Source organism: Procambarus clarkii, chromosome 35 (assembly GCF_040958095.1).
Source record: "Procambarus clarkii isolate CNS0578487 chromosome 35, FALCON_Pclarkii_2.0, whole genome shotgun sequence".
Taxonomy (NCBI): Eukaryota; Metazoa; Arthropoda; class Malacostraca; order Decapoda; family Cambaridae; genus Procambarus; species Procambarus clarkii.
In genome coordinates, this window is record NC_091184.1 from 33,196,721 (window position 1) to 33,215,984 (window position 19,264).

Sequence of the window (19,264 nt, forward strand, 5' to 3'; positions counted from 1 at the left end):
ATGTCCTAAAAAAACTTTTAAAAAGTCATTTATCAACACATCGAAAATTGATGTGTTAATACATCAATTAATACATATATCTCATAGTCGGAATCAGCAGGGAAATTTTAGGTGGTGAATCACATCTTCATTGGGCTCAAAGAAATACTAGCAGTTACTGTGGCAAAGTGGTAAGACACTCGCCTGGTGTTTCGCAAGCACTTTGGCCTGTTATTGTTGGGCGTCAATCCTTAACTTGCCTGTTTCCCCAACAGTAAAATGGGTAACTGGTTGTTTAACAATTTAGTGGGTCGTATTCCGGGGAAAATAGGATTAAGGACTTGCCCGAAATGCTATGCATGCCTTGTGACTGTACAAGAATGAAATAACTCTTGTACATATAAATAAAAAATAAAATCAAAATAAAATCTCTAAAATATTTGCTGGTATAATAGCATGCATTGGTATTAAACATGCCACATTGTTCTACATGATTTTTACTTGATCCCTAGTTTACTGTCATGACCAACATCTCATTAAATGTTCAAAAAACAATAGAAACACTACAGAATGAATATGAGGATAATTTTTGGTGCCCTCAGGGGATGCCCAACAATCCCTATAATAAAATAATAATAATAATAATAATAATAATTTTTATTAAAAAGAATGGGTGTATAAAGAACATAAGAGTAAAGTACAATTGTAGTGACAGGAGTTACACACAATAATGAAGCCACAATTATGCAAAGCATTTTCAGCTGAACTTAAAATAACGGACAAAATTGCACTACTGTATTTACTAGCATATACAAATTATTTAAAATTTAACTATTTGTTGATATTTTAACATTTCCTATATAAAAAGACAAAATTTAAAATTTCAAATATGTGCAAATAATCAAGATATAAAATAAATGGCAATAACATTAAATTATGGACTGGGAAAGGAGTTGTTTTCTGAATATTAGCATATGTACAATACAGCTACTGTATATAGAGCAAAAATATATTGAATGAATTCATAGTCAAGTGCAAAAAAATAAGAAATGACATTCATAATGTGTGATGCAGTGTAATTTACACATACTATACTGTATAGTTTTAAAAGGTTATTATTTTGTGTATAAACTTTGGCAACAAATTTCATATCATATTATCCTTTTAGCAATCCCTTGTCTAATTTAGGTGTCAAATGTTATCTTTATTAGCCTTATCACAGCACAAAATGTCTCAATTCATCAGTGTTATCATGGGCTAAGAATTAAATAAAATATAACTTTGACACAGTGAAAATATTTATTAACCACTCTTAAGCACTTAACTTTTAATATTTATGATTTTATTAACCACTCTTGCTTGTACAGTAAATTAAAAAATATGCCAAAGTGTTAAGAGTGCAATGATTTGTCCTTCTAAGAAAGCAATTTGTACTTTTGCATCTTTATTGCATTCAAGAATCCTTATTAGAAATGTTTTCCTCTCTGTCTTGTTTATCCACAGCCTCACTTTGCTCTTCCTCTATTGCTTCTTCTTTTCCATTACTATTCTTTTCTATAATGTCACCAGTTTTGACTTCTACAATGTCTGAGCTTGATTCTTTCTCTTTATTGATCTTCAAATCATTATTAACAGGTGGCACTTCTACTTCATCTGCATCACTTTCTACTTCTGATGATGATGAACTTTCTTTTCCTGGAGATATTCCTTTTTTCTTCATTTCTTTCAGCTTCTGTCTCTTTGCTTTTTGTCTCTCTTTCTGTCGATGTCTCTTTGCTCTATTCTTTGCAGCTTTCTCTTCAACCGCTCTTCTGTTTTCCTCCAGTTTGTAATGGTAGTCTCTGTCCAAATCATCCTGTGATGATAAATGTAAAAAAATATCAATATTCCAAAGATAAACATACAGGGAAAATCTCTTACATTCTTTATGCTTAATTAAAGAGGCCATCAAAATAATCAACTTATTAAAACATTCCCATGAAGTTTACCCAAAATCTACTATTCAAATTTCAGCTGCTGTATAACCTAAACAACTATATATTTGTGAACATTACCAATAAATTACATTTAACAAATTCTAGACCTTTTTGTATTCTGTTACGGACACTCAACAAAATGGCATATTTGTACTATATTTAAATAATAATGTAGAAAGTATTTCAAGCAATTGGCTATATTTTTAACAATTTATCCAGAACAAACAAATACAGTATAATATAGCCAATCATTTGTGTTAAAAAGAATCATAATTACTCGTAAACAAAATCTCCCATTGTATCTTCTTTAATTTCTTATTATCTGTTGATGATTGTAACTGGGAAATTTAATCAAAAGAGAAAGCATACAGAGGGTAGCAATACATAGTAAGTACAGTACTAGCCCTCAACAATAAATGCAAACCCAATAATCTGATTACTGTACCAGGTAAATGGGAAAGTTACAAAAGAGATGTGTGTTATTTAAAAGAAAAAGTTGTAAAATAAATTTATTTACTGTCTAAAAAATTATGCAGCTTAAATTGCAGTCATCCATCATAATAATAATAATAATAAATAATAATATACTGTATATAAATGCTTTCTTGGCTGAATAATCAGCCAATAGGATAAGGATTTGGGATAGGACAGGGGCTAGGAATGGTGCCCAACCCCTTGGACGGTCGGGGATTGAACGCTGACCTACAGGAAGCGAGACTGCCGCTCAATCATCCTGATCAAAGTGGTTGGGCAAAGTTTCTTCTTATGTATCGGTCACAAATACATGTGCGTAACTCCAAGTGGTTTGGCACCATTCCTACCACCTGCCCCATCCCAAATCCTTATCCTGATCCCTTCCAAGTGCTATATAGTTGAAATGACTTGACGCTTACCCCAATAGTTCCCTTCCCTTTGCCTTGCCCAGAAATCAACTCAGGACCAGTACCGAGCTGCATTTTCAAACTGTATAAACTACACAATCAGACAACTTGGAGTAAGTAATACAGTAAGTTTAATCCAAGATCTACAAAATATTCAAATTAAACCTGAACACATTATAGCAATGATTTTTATTTTTTACTATAAGTGTTTTGCCATTTTATAGATTTTAAAAGCTTAATGTAATTTGTGGGCAATATACTAAGTGAGAATTCTAGGAAAGTGAATCTAAGTATGAACACCTATATAAATGCATAGAACCCCTACTTTTTGTTATCTACTTATATTAATTCAGAATACAAAAGTATAGAAATCCTATATAATTGTACAGTGCAAGTTTTTTGTTCCCATGCCAAGTGAAGCATGGCTTCAGAGACATAGACAGGCACAGACAGTTTCTGTTCACATTTATTACATCTATGACATGCTGTAAGATTCCTCTTATGAAATGAAAAAACATGATTTCCATGTAATGTACAGTGCTGCACATTATTGCAATAAAAGGCTAATCCTAATGTCATGGAATATAGTACAGTATCTCTAATTCTTATACCTTCTCTTTAGAGTGCTGTAAAAATTCCTGACGAGAATATTCTCTCCGTCTTATATGGCGATAAACGTGAAATTCTCCACTACCAGCTCCAGCACTGGATCCCATGACATTGCGTACAAATTCAGCTGGATCAGAGAATCTTTTATCTTTTGGTCGCTCTGGGATGAAAGCAGGTTTCTCCTGTGGAAGACATGATGCTACTTTAACAACACTAAGTTGAAACTCCTGCACATTCCTTCATGAATGTTTTTTTAAGTATTAAAGTACAGTATATAAACTACACTGTAAATCCTGTAGAACGGCATAAAATATTACAGTGTTTAATGCTTTAAATAAAAATGCAAAACATGTATAACTCATACTGTATGGTATTTATATAAGTAGACATGTTTCAATCATAGCTAATCAAGGGATATATTACCTATTTCTAAGCAGAGTACAGCTCACACTACAAACACCATTATAAATACTGTATCCTTAACCAAATATAAAGGTAAGGAGCTGGGATATGAGGATGGAGTGAGTGAATGGTACCCAACCACTTGAAACACTGGGGATTGAACGCAGACCCTGCAAAATGTGAGACAACTGTGTGGTTGCATCCAGGGGAGGATCAGTAGTTGACTTTGGGGAAACCTCGATACAATCCTAAAATATATATAAAAAATATTATATATATATATATATATATATATATATATATATATATATATATATATACTATATATAATATACTATTATATGTATAGTATACAGAACTATACACACACACACACACACACATATATATATATATATATATATATATATATATATATATATATATATATATATATATATTCTGTGTGTATTATTTTCTGGTTTAGGGCTTCTATCTCTCTAACTATTTTCTTAGCATCAGGGCTTAATTGAAATAGGAGTTCTCCAAAACTCATTTTCGTACTTTTGAGGTGTAGAAAAGTACTTCACCTCAAAAGTACGAAAATGAGTTTTGGAGAACTCCTATTTCAATTAAGCCCTGATGCTAAGAAAATAGTTAAGAGGGATAGAAGCCCTAAACCAGAAAATAATAAACACAGAATATGCGGTCATATTCAATGAAACATGTTTGAAAGAAAACCTGCTGCCAGTATACACCAATATATATATATATATATATATATATATATATATATATATATATATATATATATATATATATATATATATATATATATATATATATGCAACAATGATCACAAAAACACTGATCCAAGTATGCAGAATAACCACATATGAAAAATAGAAAATGCTTAACGCGTTTTCGGCTAATTCGCCTTCATCAGAGCAAAGTAGAATGAGGATAAGATTGCTGATCAGACCTTTATATCCGCCTGGGCAGATCACCTGACCACCAAAAATAAGTGGAGGAAAGGAATTATAAGAAAGAAGGTAATTGCAGAAGGCCTATTGGCCCATACAAGGCAGCTCCTATTAATATCTCCAAGTGCCATACGTGTTTAAATGATTGCTATATTGTTTTGACGTGCTATATTGAGGCTTAAATAGGGATCCAACTTGTACATACCGGGGCTCACATTAAGGCTGTTGTTACAATGTTTGATCAGGGCAGACTCGATCACGTTTCGTTCAACAAAATCCTTACTTTTAACAATACATTTTGCCCCTGTGAAGTCGATAGAATGATTACATAAACTGGAATGTAAATACAATGCACTGGATTGCTGGGCTGTACGAATAGCGTATGAATGCTGTTTTAAACGCGAGGAAAGAGTTTTACCTGTCTGGCCGATGTAAACACATGCACACTCATTACAAGGGATGGAATACACACAACCTGCTACAGACGAGGGCGAGTTCTTAATTAACATGGACTTAACTGTATTATCATTTTTGAACACTAAATTAATATTAAGGTTCTTCAGGGCTGGGGCAAGATTTACTAGACCCTCAGAATATGGTAATACCAACGAATTTTTCAGTTCTGGTTTCGACTTAGTAGTCTGTTTGTAGAAAGTTCTTTTTGCTTGACCAAACGCAAGATCCAAGATCGATTTTGGGTATTTTAACTTCTTCCCAATTTCAAATATATTTGCTATTTCTTCATCGAAAAATTCCGGACTACAAACTCTCAGTGCTCTGAGAAACATACCAGAAAAAACTGCCCGCTTGACCTGAACATGATGATTTGAATAGAAATGTACATACGAGCACACATTGGTAGGTTTCCTATACACATTGAATTTGAAACTTCTACCAATTCTATGAATCATGATGTCTAAAAAAGGCAGAACACCATTCACTTCGTTCTCAATTGTGAATTTAATTGACGGAACCAGCGAATTGATTTGATTGAGAAAATCAGTTTCGTCATGATTAACCGGCCACAGGCACAAAATATCGTCAACGTACCTGTACCAAAGCAAATTTGAGGGTAAAATCCTGGGAAGGATATTTGTTTCGAAACATTCCATGTACAGATTGCTCAAAACAGGGGAGAGGGGATTACCCATCGCCATGCCAAATGTTTGTTTATAAAATGAATCATTAAAGCTGAAATAATTATCTTTAATGCACAATTTTATAAGTTCAATAATGGTGTTAGTTATTATTTCAGCTTTAATGATTCATTTTATAAACAAACATTTGGCATGGCGATGGGTAATCCCCTCTCCCCTGTTTTGAGCAATCTGTACATGGAATGTTTCGAAACAAATATCCTTCCCAGGATTTTACCCTCAAATTTGCTTTGGTACAGGTACGTTGACGATATTTTGTGCCTGTGGCCGGTTAATCATGACGAAACTGATTTTCTCAATCAAATCAATTCGCTGGTTCCGTCAATTAAATTCACAATTGAGAACGAAGTGAATGGTGTTCTGCCTTTTTTAGACATCATGATTCATAGAATTGGTAGAAGTTTCAAATTCAATGTGTATAGGAAACCTACCAATGTGTGCTCGTATGTACATTTCTATTCAAATCATCATGTTCAGGTCAAGCGGGCAGTTTTTTCTGGTATGTTTCTCAGAGCACTGAGAGTTTGTAGTCCGGAATTTTTCGATGAAGAAATAGCAAATATATTTGAAATTGGGAAGAAGTTAAAATACCCAAAATCGATCTTGGATCTTGCGTTTGGTCAAGCAAAAAGAACTTTCTACAAACAGACTACTAAGTCGAAACCAGAACTGAAAAATTCGTTGGTATTACCATATTCTGAGGGTCTAGTAAATCTTGCCCCAGCCCTGAAGAACCTTAATATTAATTTAGTGTTCAAAAATGATAATACAGTTAAGTCCATGTTAATTAAGAACTCGCCCTCGTCTGTAGCAGGTTGTGTGTATTCCATCCCTTGTAATGAGTGTGCATGTGTTTACATCGGCCAGACAGGTAAAACTCTTTCCTCGCGTTTAAAACAGCATTCATACGCTATTCGTACAGCCCAGCAATCCAGTGCATTGTATTTACATTCCAGTTTATGTAATCATTCTATCGACTTCACAGGGGCAAAATGTATTGTTAAAAGTAAGGATTTTGTTGAACGAAACGTGATCGAGTCTGCCCTGATCAAACATTGTAACAACAGCCTTAATGTGAGCCCCGGTATGTACAAGTTGGATCCCTATTTAAGCCTCAATATAGCACGTCAAAACAATATAGCAATCATTTAAACACGTATGGCACTTGGAGATATTAATAGGAGCTGCCTTGTATGGGCCAATAGGCCTTCTGCAATTACCTTCTTTCTTATAATTCCTTTCCTCCACTTATTTTTGGTGGTCAGGTGATCTGCCCAGGCGGATATAAAGGTCTGATCAGCAATCTTATCCTCATTCTACTTTGCTCTGATGAAGGCGAATTAGCCGAAAATGCGTTAAGCATTTTCTATTTTTCATATGTGGTTATTCTGCATATATATATATATATATATATATATATATATATATATATATGTGTGTGTGTGTGTATAGTTCTGTATACTATACATAATAGTATATTATATATATATATATATATATATATATATATATATATATATATATATATATATATATATATATATATATATATATATATATTATATACATAAAGGCTGCCTGCCCCCAGACAAAACAAATTATCATACAACATTAAGACCTTCAATACAACAACCTACAGGGTTTTTCATAAGCTTCTCTAGCTTTAATCGTTGCAGGTCCGTTGCATTCTTCACAACAGTGACTTGCTTGTCGTCTTCCTCCTCATCAGACATGGCTGAGGCACTTCCAGATTATTCCCGACGATCTTAGACGCTTCTGAGAAATCGTGTCAAGGAGCTGACGCAAGATTGTTTGGAGCGTAAACGTGTTTTGCGTAGTGGGAGGCTGGCATAACAATAGTCACGGCGGTAATTATGTCCACTATAGTTATAATAATAATTTTATTTAGGGAAAGTACATACATAGATGCGGAGTTATAAACATTCTGATGGATTTATAGATAGAGCTGTGTGGTTGCATCCCGGGGAGGGTCAGTAGTTCGACAGTTCACTCCTATACTAAAATTCTACTCTTCTTGGTTCTGGTATATTTGTTATAGATAAAATTTATCATTAAATAATTTCAAATTAAATTTTATACACATGAATAAAGATAAATCATATAATTTTCTGTTAGTTATGAAGTGATGAGCTTACTGTTACTATTATTCTGGCAGACACCGAGGCTGTGAAGTCATGTAAATAGTGAATCAGCTGAGTAAAGGTTCAAGAGGATCGGGAGGAGGCCAGACCTCAGTCAGTCTTGCTGCGTATTCTCTCTCTCTTGGCGTGTGATATCATAATGGAGCTGCCACACATAGGGACACACTGCTCGGAACCTACATGTCGACAGCTGGGTAAGCTAAGAAAGAAGAGTTACCTAGTTTTTGTTTAACCCATGGGCAGCAGCTATAGCAAAAGGTCATTTAATTATTTATTTGTATATATATATACTAGGGTTTTTGCATTCTTGTATAGCCACTAGCACGCATAGTGTTTTGGGCAAGTCCTTAATCTTAATATTCCCCGGAATACGACCCGCCAAATCGTTTAATAACCAGGTACCCATTTTACTGTTGGGTAAACAGAGGCTACAGTTAAGGATTTGCACCCAGTAAATCCTCCCCGGCCAGGATACGATCCCTGGCTAAAGTGCTCGCTGAAACACCAGGCGAGCGTCTTGCCACTTCGCCACGGGGTCTGTTCATACCTGCCTGTGCGCAACAAATAAAATAATTACAAATCGGTCATTATAGAATTATTAATTTATATGCAAAATGTAAGCAAAATACGAAAATAAGTGTATTTATTATTTCACTGGGAAGAGGCACTCTGGAACATGGCCACCACTGACTGGAACTCAGTAGACACAGCCACCACTGGTGTGATGGCCGTGTTTGGCGTCTGCCAACATAAGGTGCCTGACTTTGTTGACGCTTTCTGTGTAATCCTCAGATGTTTTACAGTGTGTTTATCACTTATTTATCATTATTTACAGAAGAGTGTGCGTGTGTGTTAAATAACTTGATAAATCACATAATTCACATAACTTCACGATAATGTTTTAATTGACGAATTGGTTTACATGACATACTCCTTTACAACCAGTATAGAGTAGTGAAAAATATATGAACATAATACTGTAGTCGATGGTGTTGTGCTCTGGGTGATGACATATGGCCTAATTGGCACCATAGGAGTGATGAGTATAGATTGAAACAAAGGTGTAAGCCACCAGTATGGCATCCACATATGACAGCGCACTCCTAGTACACATAATGCATGATAATGATTCAAATGAAAATTAGTTTACCTGGTATACTTCATTACAGTATAACCATACAGAATTGTGGAAACTTATAAGTGGGGTTTGTTTAAAAACAATTATCTAGTGTAAAATGGGAATGCTTTATGGCACTCTGCACACATACGATCGAGCACCTCAAAGCACTTTGCTCAGTGCAGTAGTTAAACTACAAAACAGTTTATCATAAGTAAAACACAGCATTTCATGGCTGTCATACAACACACACACACACACACACACACAGTGTATATGACAAAATTTTCCAAGGATGTGTTAACATTAAAGTCTCCCCCATAGCTATAGCTTAATTCCTCCCTATGACTAGTTAGGGATTAATTACAAATTATTTGACATTCTTCTCCCAACACAACTGTGGTACAGTAATTATTATAACAAGCATCAGGTACCACAGGTTTTCCAGGTTGTGTGGTATCTGGAAAGCAACTGCTCCCTTTTGTCCAACCACTTGGGCTGGATGGTAGATCAATGGTCTCGCTTCATGTTGGTCGGCATTCAATCCCCGACCATCCAAGTGGTTGGACACCATTCCTTGTCTCCCCGTCCCATTCCAAATCCTTATCATGACCCCTTCCAAGTGCTATATAGTTGTAATGGCTTGGCGCTTTCCCTTGATAATTATCTCTCCCTTTTGGGTCTATGTATGAGAGCAGTTTGGTTGTACCCCCCTCTGCAACATGCTTCCCTGCATAGTTGCTAACCATAACACCAAACACATCACAACTCAAACTACATCCCATGTGTCAAAGTATTTAGACATTGTAAGTAATGTTTAGGTTTTGCTTCTAAATCTAATCACGTTAAAATATAAATTTGATTGGTTTAAATAATTTAGGTGGTATTTTGTTCTGTGGCTTCTTTGCAAATCTTAGCGGGAGCATGGCAGGAAAAATCTAGATTTGAAGTACAGTACTAAATATCCTTATACAATACTGTATATCATTGTTGTAATGCTGAAATGTCATTTGTGGTGTATAAATTTGTGTGTGTGATTTATGAGATATATCTTTTCAGATTTTCTCCCCTTCACGTGTGACTTGTGCAAAAAAGAATTCTGGTAAGTAAAAATATTGCAGCCATGATGCAAGTTGTGACTCAGCTTAGTCACTTTGGGGAAATAAGGGTATTTAAATATATTGGTACTATACAGTAATACAGTATTAATACTTTTTTTAAATAGGTTTTCAACAATCTTATTTTCATATAAGCCTTTGCATAACTTAACATTAGAGACTACCATGATATGTATTTATTTCTCCTTTAATAGTATTGTAGTTAAATGTTGAAAAAAAATATATGGGTTGCTAATCCTTATGTTCATCTTGTCCACACAATGAAATTTACTTGCTAGGCTCTAACACCATGTCAAAGATATTTGTAAATGATTTTGTCACACAGATGGGTCAGGGAGACAGTGATGAGCTAATTCACCACTAAGGAAATGCTCGCTATCTTGCCTGAAATGAAATGCGTGCTAGTGGCTGTACAAGAATGTAGCAACTCTTGTATATACTGTGTGTGTGTGTGTGTGTGTGTGTGTGTGTGTTGTGTGTGTGTGTCAGCAGGCAGATCTCATTTAAAGTATCACCTAGTGATTCATTTTTACACATCTTGGCTCTACAGCGGCTAATTCAGGTAAAGGTTATTGGTTGTTCCTCCTCAAGATGTTTGTTTCGGTGTTAAATTTTCATGTGTTTCATGGCATATCAAACTTTCCGATATAGTCCCTGGGTTGCTGCCAGTCCTTTTCTGTTTTCCTGATTTGTTCAAATGTACTGTGGTAGCCTGAGTGACAAGTGAGGTCTGCCTGCTCCCTTGATCCTGTTATTATTTTCTATGGTGTCATTAAGTGACAGTCGGTGCAGCAATTAGTGATCGCTTGCAAGTGGTGTTTAAGTGTACAGTATTGGCATGTTCTTTTGTATGATAGCAAGTGGTCACTCGGTGGTGGCAGTAAATCACACCAGAGAAACACGCTAAGAAAAATAAAATGATTGTGATCATTTATTGCAGCATAAGGGTAAAATGTACTAATCTTCTGAACATTTGGAACTTTTCATATTTTGTGCAGCTTTTCATGACAATCAGTAATGGTATAAAGACTGACAGACATTCAATAAACAAAACACAACTGTGTGTGTATTTATAAATACAATGTTGTGTATAGAAAGGTAATTACTTATAGAGACCACTTTCAGCAGTGTTTCCTTCATTTCAGTGTTGATCATCACAAGTATGATGCTCACAGCTGTACAGAGAGATATCAAGCAGATGTTCAAGTGCCCATTTGCCCCTTGTGTAACCAACCAGTCCCAAGTAAAAGAGGACAACCACCAGACTTAGCTGTAAATAACCACATGACAAACAATTGTAAACACAAAAATAAAAAGGTAAATAGTCCTTTAGTTCTTTTGAGTTTACTGTTGATTTGTGTGATTATACAGGGAAAAATAATCTATTAATCTATACATACACCTCTTTGTAACATGATTCAAAAGCCAGCCATATATGAAGGTTTATTGATAATTTTTATGTATTGCAGATCTACACTAACAAGTGCTCTGCAGCAAACTGCAAAACTAAAGAAATGGTACCCGTGTCTTGTGATTCTTGCAAACTAAACTTCTGCTTAAGACACAGACATGCAATTGACCATGACTGTAAGGGTCATTCTACTGCAAGAGAGCGTGCTTTGTAAGTTTTTGTTGTAATCTTGATCAAAATTTAAATACAGTGCTTGAGTATCTATAGGCAATACCTCACTAACCACCTGGGTAGCTCGTGCAAGTCTAAATACTATTGTGTAATTTCTCAGCTCGGAATGAGTCTTTCATGCTTACCTGTTTCGGCCATAATTCCTTTTAACTGTAAAGCCAATATTATATATTTGTTTTCATGAGCATTGTGGTCCTTGAATTTAGCTACATATTCATATTAATTTTTATATTTGACGGCTTGTTTACCTGAAAATCTTGTTTTATGAGGTAAACCTCAGTTGGAATATTTTCCAGCAATTTCAGCAACCTTCGTGTGTTAAATACATTCACTTGCTGATTTGGAAATCAAAAAAGTGTAGTAGTTGCCATCTGCTTGCTTTGAAAAAGTAAAATGTCTTGAAAGAATAAGAATTACATGTACAAGCACATTTAACTAAGAATTTAAAAAAGGCAATAGTACTGTAAAATGCAAAGTTAGAAATAACTTAAAAAAAAATTACGATGTTGAAAATGATATTAAATGAAAAGACATCATAGAGGTGGAAAATCTTCAGCACATCTCTAGGTGATAATACAGAAGTGTGAAAAGAACTTAGTTGTATGCAGGGTACTCTCTCTGCTTCTCATAGTAATGCTTCGTGTATCACTGAGGTCATTTAGTTTAATACAGTATTTAAAAATCTTGTTATTCTTTAAGACATAATTTGTTTTCCAATGCCAGAAAATTGTTAAACCATTAAGGTTTTTGAATATACTTACAAGCATTATAACTTCTGTGTCTGAACTCATCATTTGTTAAAAAGATTTATCTTGCATATTAAATCTTTTTAAACTAAATGATACATGTTTTTACAGAGCGGCTGCTACAGCAAGACAGTCGAGCAACAAAAAGCAAGGCAGTGGAAGTACAAGTCGGAGTCAGAGTACCGGGAGTGGAAACAGTCAAAGCATTTCTAGGTACTTTTCCCCATCTTCGGGAGGCCCCAGGCCCACTGGTCATGCTCAGCCTGTGCAATCGGTCAATCTGTTAACACTTCAAGGTGGCATGGTAGGTAATTACCTAACTCTTCATTTCATTTGAGTAGTGTATAGTGAGCCCTCAAACAGCACGAAGTATGCACAAGATTTTGCTATGTAAATTACAAATGTTATCCAAGGATAAATTTTGTTTTCCAGGTCACATCTTTTTTTTTTCCAATATTTTCTCTATAAAACATCTTGATTATTTTTACTTACTAAGTGCTCACAACACTTCTTAGCCACACATGTTTTGTGTAAAGTATATTTTTATACTTGCAAGACTAAACATTACCTTTTGGATTATGATGCATAATTATTACCCCTTTTCCCACTTTCATTAGGTGGACAGGTATCAACTAGGATCAGATTGTTTAGCACTACCCTGTAGTAAAAGAAAGTTATAGATATCATATAATAAATTGGGTGCCATTCCTTTTCCCCGTCCCAATACTAAATCTTTATTCTGACATGTCTTCCAAGTGCTATATAATTGTAATGGCTTGGCACTTTCCCCTGATACTTCTTCTTCTCCCCCCCCCCTTCCCCAGTCCTCCATGTGATTTTCTGTCCAGCCATTTTGCTATTTGTTGCTGCTCTGAGGTTCCGTGATTCTTTGCTACTTCAGTGGCATTATTTCCGATGTGACTGTTGTTCAGAATTAGGGCTTCTGGCATTCCTCCTGATGTTGGCCTCTCACTCCTTGTTGAAAGTTCTTTGGCCTCATCATGCTTTTGTGTGCATAGGCATTTTATGTATACAGTAGTTGCCATTCTTTGCCCCAGGCCAAAGAATGGCAGTTACTAATGGGTCCCTTTCAGAAACAAGCCTTGAATGTAATAAAACTCCCTTGTTTGGTGAGACCTCAGTAACACCCTTTCCCTTTTTTTCTGTCTGGAGTTGTGAGGTCACAGATTGAGACCCCAGGTGCCCTGAGCTTCCATCTGGTGACAGTCAGGCGCATCGTAGTTAGGTTATTTACCCAGCAGCAACGTCATTGACTTGTGTTACTTTTATGGTTGCCTAATATTTTTCAAGCAATCACTTTTTTGTGGAGCTTATGCTTTCTGGTGGGTTTCCCCTGTTTTGTGGTTGATCCCTGCTTCTCTCACCTCATAGTTAGCCAGATTCTGGTCTGGAAGGTGACTGGTCTTGGAGGCCTGGTGTGGTGGCCAAGGTTTGGTGATACCAGTGCTAAGTTTGAGGAGCTACTTGGAAAACCTTGGAAAATGCAATTTCATTATATTCAATGCTTGATTTTATAGTCCAAAAAGTCATTTAAATTTCAGGCTTGTGCAGCTCCAATTTTAAGAATGTATTGCTGTAATAACAAAATCATGCATACACAGCAGTTATTTTTATTTGTACTTTTACCAAATCCAGACTTGCAGTGGTCTCATTCCATTGGAGGACTTCCTTGTGTCTCATTCCATTGGAGGACTTCCTTGTGTCTCATAGACTCTTCTCCAGACATTTTCACTCGCAAGTCACTAAGCATTTAAAAATGAAAAACTATTAGGCACAATCTTTAGTATGAATACTTTTGATCAATAATATGGACCTTATTCCAACAGTCTGAAGATGAGGCTTTAGCACGAGCAATGGCTGCCTCGGTTCATGATATGAATGGGGATCATTCAACCATTCAATCAAGTGAAAATGAACATGGTCAAGAGGATGAAGATGCTCAGCTTGCTCGAGCTATAGCTGCTAGCATGGAACAGAATCAGAGAACAGTCAATGGTCAGCGACGCAACAGCCACAGTTGTAATATTTGTTAATGATGGTTAGCACCACTGCTCAGGAATTTTTAATATAGTGGCTGGAGAAGGATGTGACACCACCATGACTTATTATTTTGTACTGTATTTTCACATAGAATGAAAAATATTTTTTAATGGCTCACTCCAGGTATAACTAATCTAATATTTGAATAAGTTTTTAACATTCCACTAACATATGCCTTTTTAATAAATTTATTAAATCATACTCGGCATGCAAATTCTGGGAAGATGTTAATCATGTTCTGGCATAATATATAAGTCTGTCATGACAAGATAATGACATTGAAAGAGATGCAGGTTGTTTACATGGCTATATTCCACTTTGTTGCTCCCTATGTTATAAAGACTGATGCCTGTGCGGGAGGAAATCCAGTCAGAGGGATATTCTATGATTTAGTATTGCCACCAGAGAGATCTTTTTCAAATGTCCCAACATGGTTATACTATTACTAGTGAGGACTGAAGGAGATCATCCAGCTAAAGTGAGCTATAGAAAGCTCAACATCCATACACTAAGTCTTTCCAACCCCTTCTTGTTGTCCCTGAAATTGCCAACAAGTGTCCTAGCTGCCAACCTGTCCCATCAATCAGGAAAATGATAATGTGGAGTATGAGAATCTTCAAATCTGGGGATTCTACCATAATGCCCCTACTATTCAAATCACTTGAATACTGCTCAGTACTCGCTTCACCCATTCAACGTAGAAGAGATTTCTGAAGTAGAGGGAATACGAAGAACATTCACATCACACACAGACATGATAAAGCACCTAAATTATTGGGAGCATCTCAAAGTTCTCAAAACATATATACATTATGTGTATATACATCGAAGATGCTGGAAGGCTGGGTCCAGATATACCCTCGGCATACTACCAGTTGGCAGCACCTGAAACACAACACTGTCCATCTTGCTAAGCCTCGTCACATTCTTTCCTGTCCTAATATCGTTAGGACAGCTGGAGAATTCAATTAAAGTGGCTTGTTTATCCAATGAAACTGTTTCTTTGTACAATATAGCTTACCGGGTATTTATAATGCTTTCAAATGTCATGGTACACCAGGACCTGGGTTCCCAGGGAACTGTGGCTTCTGAAGAATCTCACGAGTAACCCAGGTAAATATCTTGGCCACCAGGTTTATCCCAAAGGGAAGTGAACTTAAACATGGCAACATATGTGACTTACTCAAAATTCTAGGCAAGCCCTGAACATCTGATGGATGAGAATATGCCAGTAGGCATCAGTAGAGTCCAGAGGGCCAGGGAAATGAGCCCCGACTGACTTCCAACCACCTGTTGATCCAAGGACACGATGGTCATCAAAAATCTTGGACAAGGTATGTGACAATTGACTCACGAGGTGTGAATCATTTAGGGGTTGGAAGTGTCCTTGGTCACCACAAACAGTGGAGATTACCCACAAAGATCTGATCACATCTATTACACTCTCGGCCAATATCTTATGGATGTCGCACATGGCCTGGTATGCTCTCTGGGGTTGACCAATGACCATGGCTCAGGGTAGCAACTAAAGGGGGCCTTTATTTGAAAACAAAATTAAAAACATCCAGGGATCTCAATCTAACAATGTTAGGAAAAGACAAACCAAATGGGCTATGATCACTATGTACAAGTAATGAGAGAGAATAGGCAAGGTAGATAATGGCAGCCTTTTCAATTTGAGGGTAAATAGGACAAGAGGACATAGGTGGAAGCTGGGGATTCCAGTTAACCCAGGTAATGAGAAAACCCATTCATAGTGACAGTGTTTAATAAGTGGAATGCACTGAAAGGTGTGGAAGATATTTCCATGAATAGCTTCAAGAGCAAATATAACAAAGAAATATAATGACAAATTTAAATGCATCAGATGCAAATAGCTAGAAGGCAGGGCCCAAAGAGCTAGCTCTCGCTCCACAAATACAGATTTGGACATCTTCGCTTCCACTGGAAGAGAATCCATTTTTTAAATACACACTAGCATATATTTTATTTCATTATAATATTTAGTGGATTCTCTGCATAGTTATACAAGTGAACTTGTACATCTTGAATTAATTGAACATAAATAGGCTCCATAATCAATGTTTGTTACCGAGGCTCAGGCTTCTCACCATTTTCAGAGGAACTAAATTTTTCAATGTTGCAAAAGGACCCTTCGTACTTGATACCAGACTTCACACTTGGTACCAGAACTGCATAAGGCACATGATTACAATACTGTGACCTCAGGTATTATGAACTGTACTATGTTCTAGTAGTGTAGCACAGATATGCCAAACATAACTTCAGTTACTATAACATGTACAGTCTTTGCATGGTTTTAAAGTTTAAGAATTTCTCATGTTGAAACTTCTTGTTGGTTAAATTGTTTATTATAAAGAGGATGAATGACTCGGTTGCCTTAAAAATGATTTAAAGGTACATAAGAGCTTTACATACTATGTTGTTCACTTGTACAGTATAATTTTTCTACAGTTAGAGATGTATGAAATATTGATGCTTTAATTTAGTGAAACTTTATTTGTACATGCCAATATAAATGTCTTACCACTGCCCATGGGATGGGTATGGGGTGCATAATAAAGAAAAGGAAAAAAATGCCAAAGACAGCTATTAATGTACAATATAAAATTAGCCAAGCTAAACCTGGTTGTGCCTAAACCAAAGTTATTAACAAGAATCTTCCTTGGGTTATTGATTTATTTTCTCTTCAACATCAAGCTATATGTCTAATTCATTTACATTAATAAAATTTGAAATAATTTTTTGAAAAGTCACCCTCGGTTAAGTTTTTAGTCTGACTGTAGAACACGTCGTCTTACTGACCTCATTCAATATAGTAGTTGTTATATCGCTGGACTTTCTAATCAAACGGAAATTGATACACCAGGAAGCCAGGTTCGACGGTTGTTCATTCCAGTAATGTAATACTGGATAGTTATTTTCAGTCGCAATGAAAAATATAATTTTTCTGGTGGAGTGAGCTCATTCATCTATTAAAACAGAAAATCAGTGCCAAAAAAAGTTTTAAATTTATATATTAAGTGATAGTTACAGTATCAATTTGCACAAAACTGTTATATCATTTGCAATAATTAATAGCATTTGGTATAAAATAGTGAACAAATGCAACCTTCGGATGCATTGGAATTCTGGTTCCCTAAGGGATCAGGTGTGCATCTGTACATTCGACAGAGTACAGTGTGCGTGTTTATGTACACTGTACTGTATACGTACATATATATATATATATATAGTGTAATTTATATATATTATACTGTATATACATTGTATATACAGTAAACAGTGTATATATAATATACTGTATATACAAATTCTATCAAGGACATGTATAATTTTATCTATAACTACGGTCATTTATCTTTCCTGTGTGTGTACAGTAGTTAGTTTACAGAAAAATGAATAATCACAATTTATTACTCGTCTAGCTTACTGATGACCACTGTAATTTATGCTATTTGCACTGCCACGAATATACAAAATGTAATTTCCACTATTTTTATTAAATAAAAAAGATTATAATGCTTCTATTTTCCCAAAATAAATTTAAGATGTGATTGTGAAATGAAAGGGGAATTAAGTCTTATTTTTACCAGTGACAGATATTAAAAGGTGGTTAACATTTATATATACTGTACTGCAGATATATTCAAGACACTAAAGATGAAACAATGACAAAATGATGTCGAGAGGAAAGATTGTTGTTGGCTCTGAATGTCGTGAAGAAAATGAAAAGACAACTGAAAATGCTGTGGTAAAGGGTCCTGTAATACAGTGGTCTATGTTTTCAACTTGCAATTGGGGATCCTGGGTGGGACAAATGGTTGGTCACATTTTTTGTCACCTGATAACTCTGTTTGCCAAGTAGTATACAGATACATAGGAGTTGGGTAACTGTTGTGGGTTGCATCCTGGGAAAGGTGAATAATTCAGCCTAGGGGGACCTTGGTACTAGCCCAAGTATAGTCTTTCTATTTCCAATAAAGGGAATTAATTATAATGTTTGTATTAAAACAAGTGACCACGTACAAATAAGAGGAAGAGATGCAAAAAAGTATTTTGTACAACAGCATGTGAAGGCTCCAATAATTACTGAAGTTAAAAAGTCAGAATTCAATTTGGGTACAGTACCAGAGAAAACAAAGACATCTCTCACACGAAGGAGGATCCACACCAAAATGACCCCCTTCCCCCCTCAAAACAGAAGGTAGTGGATCCCCAACAGCAAGCACTGGATCAACTGTCACTAGTGTGGATGAAAAATGGCCAAATACCAGAAGCCCAAACCAAGGAAGTCGGCATGAAGACCGAAGAATGACACCAGCTGGGCCATAGGACGAGAGAGATGGAGGAGCAAACTTAAAACGAGTGGCCATGATCCAGCTTCGCTTCAAAGAACATTAGGATCAGTCTTCAGGGCATCCATGCTGG

The 19,264-nt window shown here is 35.8% G+C and overlaps 2 protein-coding genes across 3 annotated transcripts; one reads left to right on the forward strand and one right to left on the reverse strand.

Annotated features, from left to right (window-relative positions):
- Positions 1–618: 618 nt before the first annotated feature.
- LOC123768386 (PRKR-interacting protein 1 homolog) lies at positions 619–7,802 on the reverse strand. Its single transcript, XM_045758856.2, has 3 exons — positions 7,604–7,802; positions 3,448–3,627; positions 619–1,834 (listed from the first exon to the last, which is right to left on the reverse strand). The coding sequence occupies exons 1-3, from the start codon at positions 7,697–7,699 to the stop codon at positions 1,433–1,435; spliced, it is 678 nt and encodes a 225-aa protein (XP_045614812.1). The 5' UTR covers positions 7,700–7,802; the 3' UTR covers positions 619–1,432.
- A 345-nt stretch (positions 7,803–8,147) lies between these two features.
- On the forward strand, positions 8,148–16,653 carry LOC123768385 (AN1-type zinc finger protein 2A). Of its 2 annotated transcripts, XM_045758854.2 has the most exons (6): positions 8,148–8,322; positions 10,305–10,347; positions 11,509–11,680; positions 11,833–11,984; positions 12,863–13,055; positions 14,599–16,653. In XM_045758854.2, exons 1-6 carry the CDS (start codon positions 8,268–8,270, stop codon positions 14,803–14,805), a joined length of 822 nt encoding a protein of 273 aa, XP_045614810.1. In that variant the 5' UTR covers positions 8,148–8,267; the 3' UTR covers positions 14,806–16,653. The 2 variants fall into 2 exon arrangements, with proteins under 2 accessions (XP_045614810.1, XP_045614811.1); XM_045758855.2 differs by lacking the exon at positions 10,305–10,347 and having other exon boundaries at positions 8,164–8,322.
- The last annotated feature ends 2,611 nt before the right edge of the window (positions 16,654–19,264 follow it).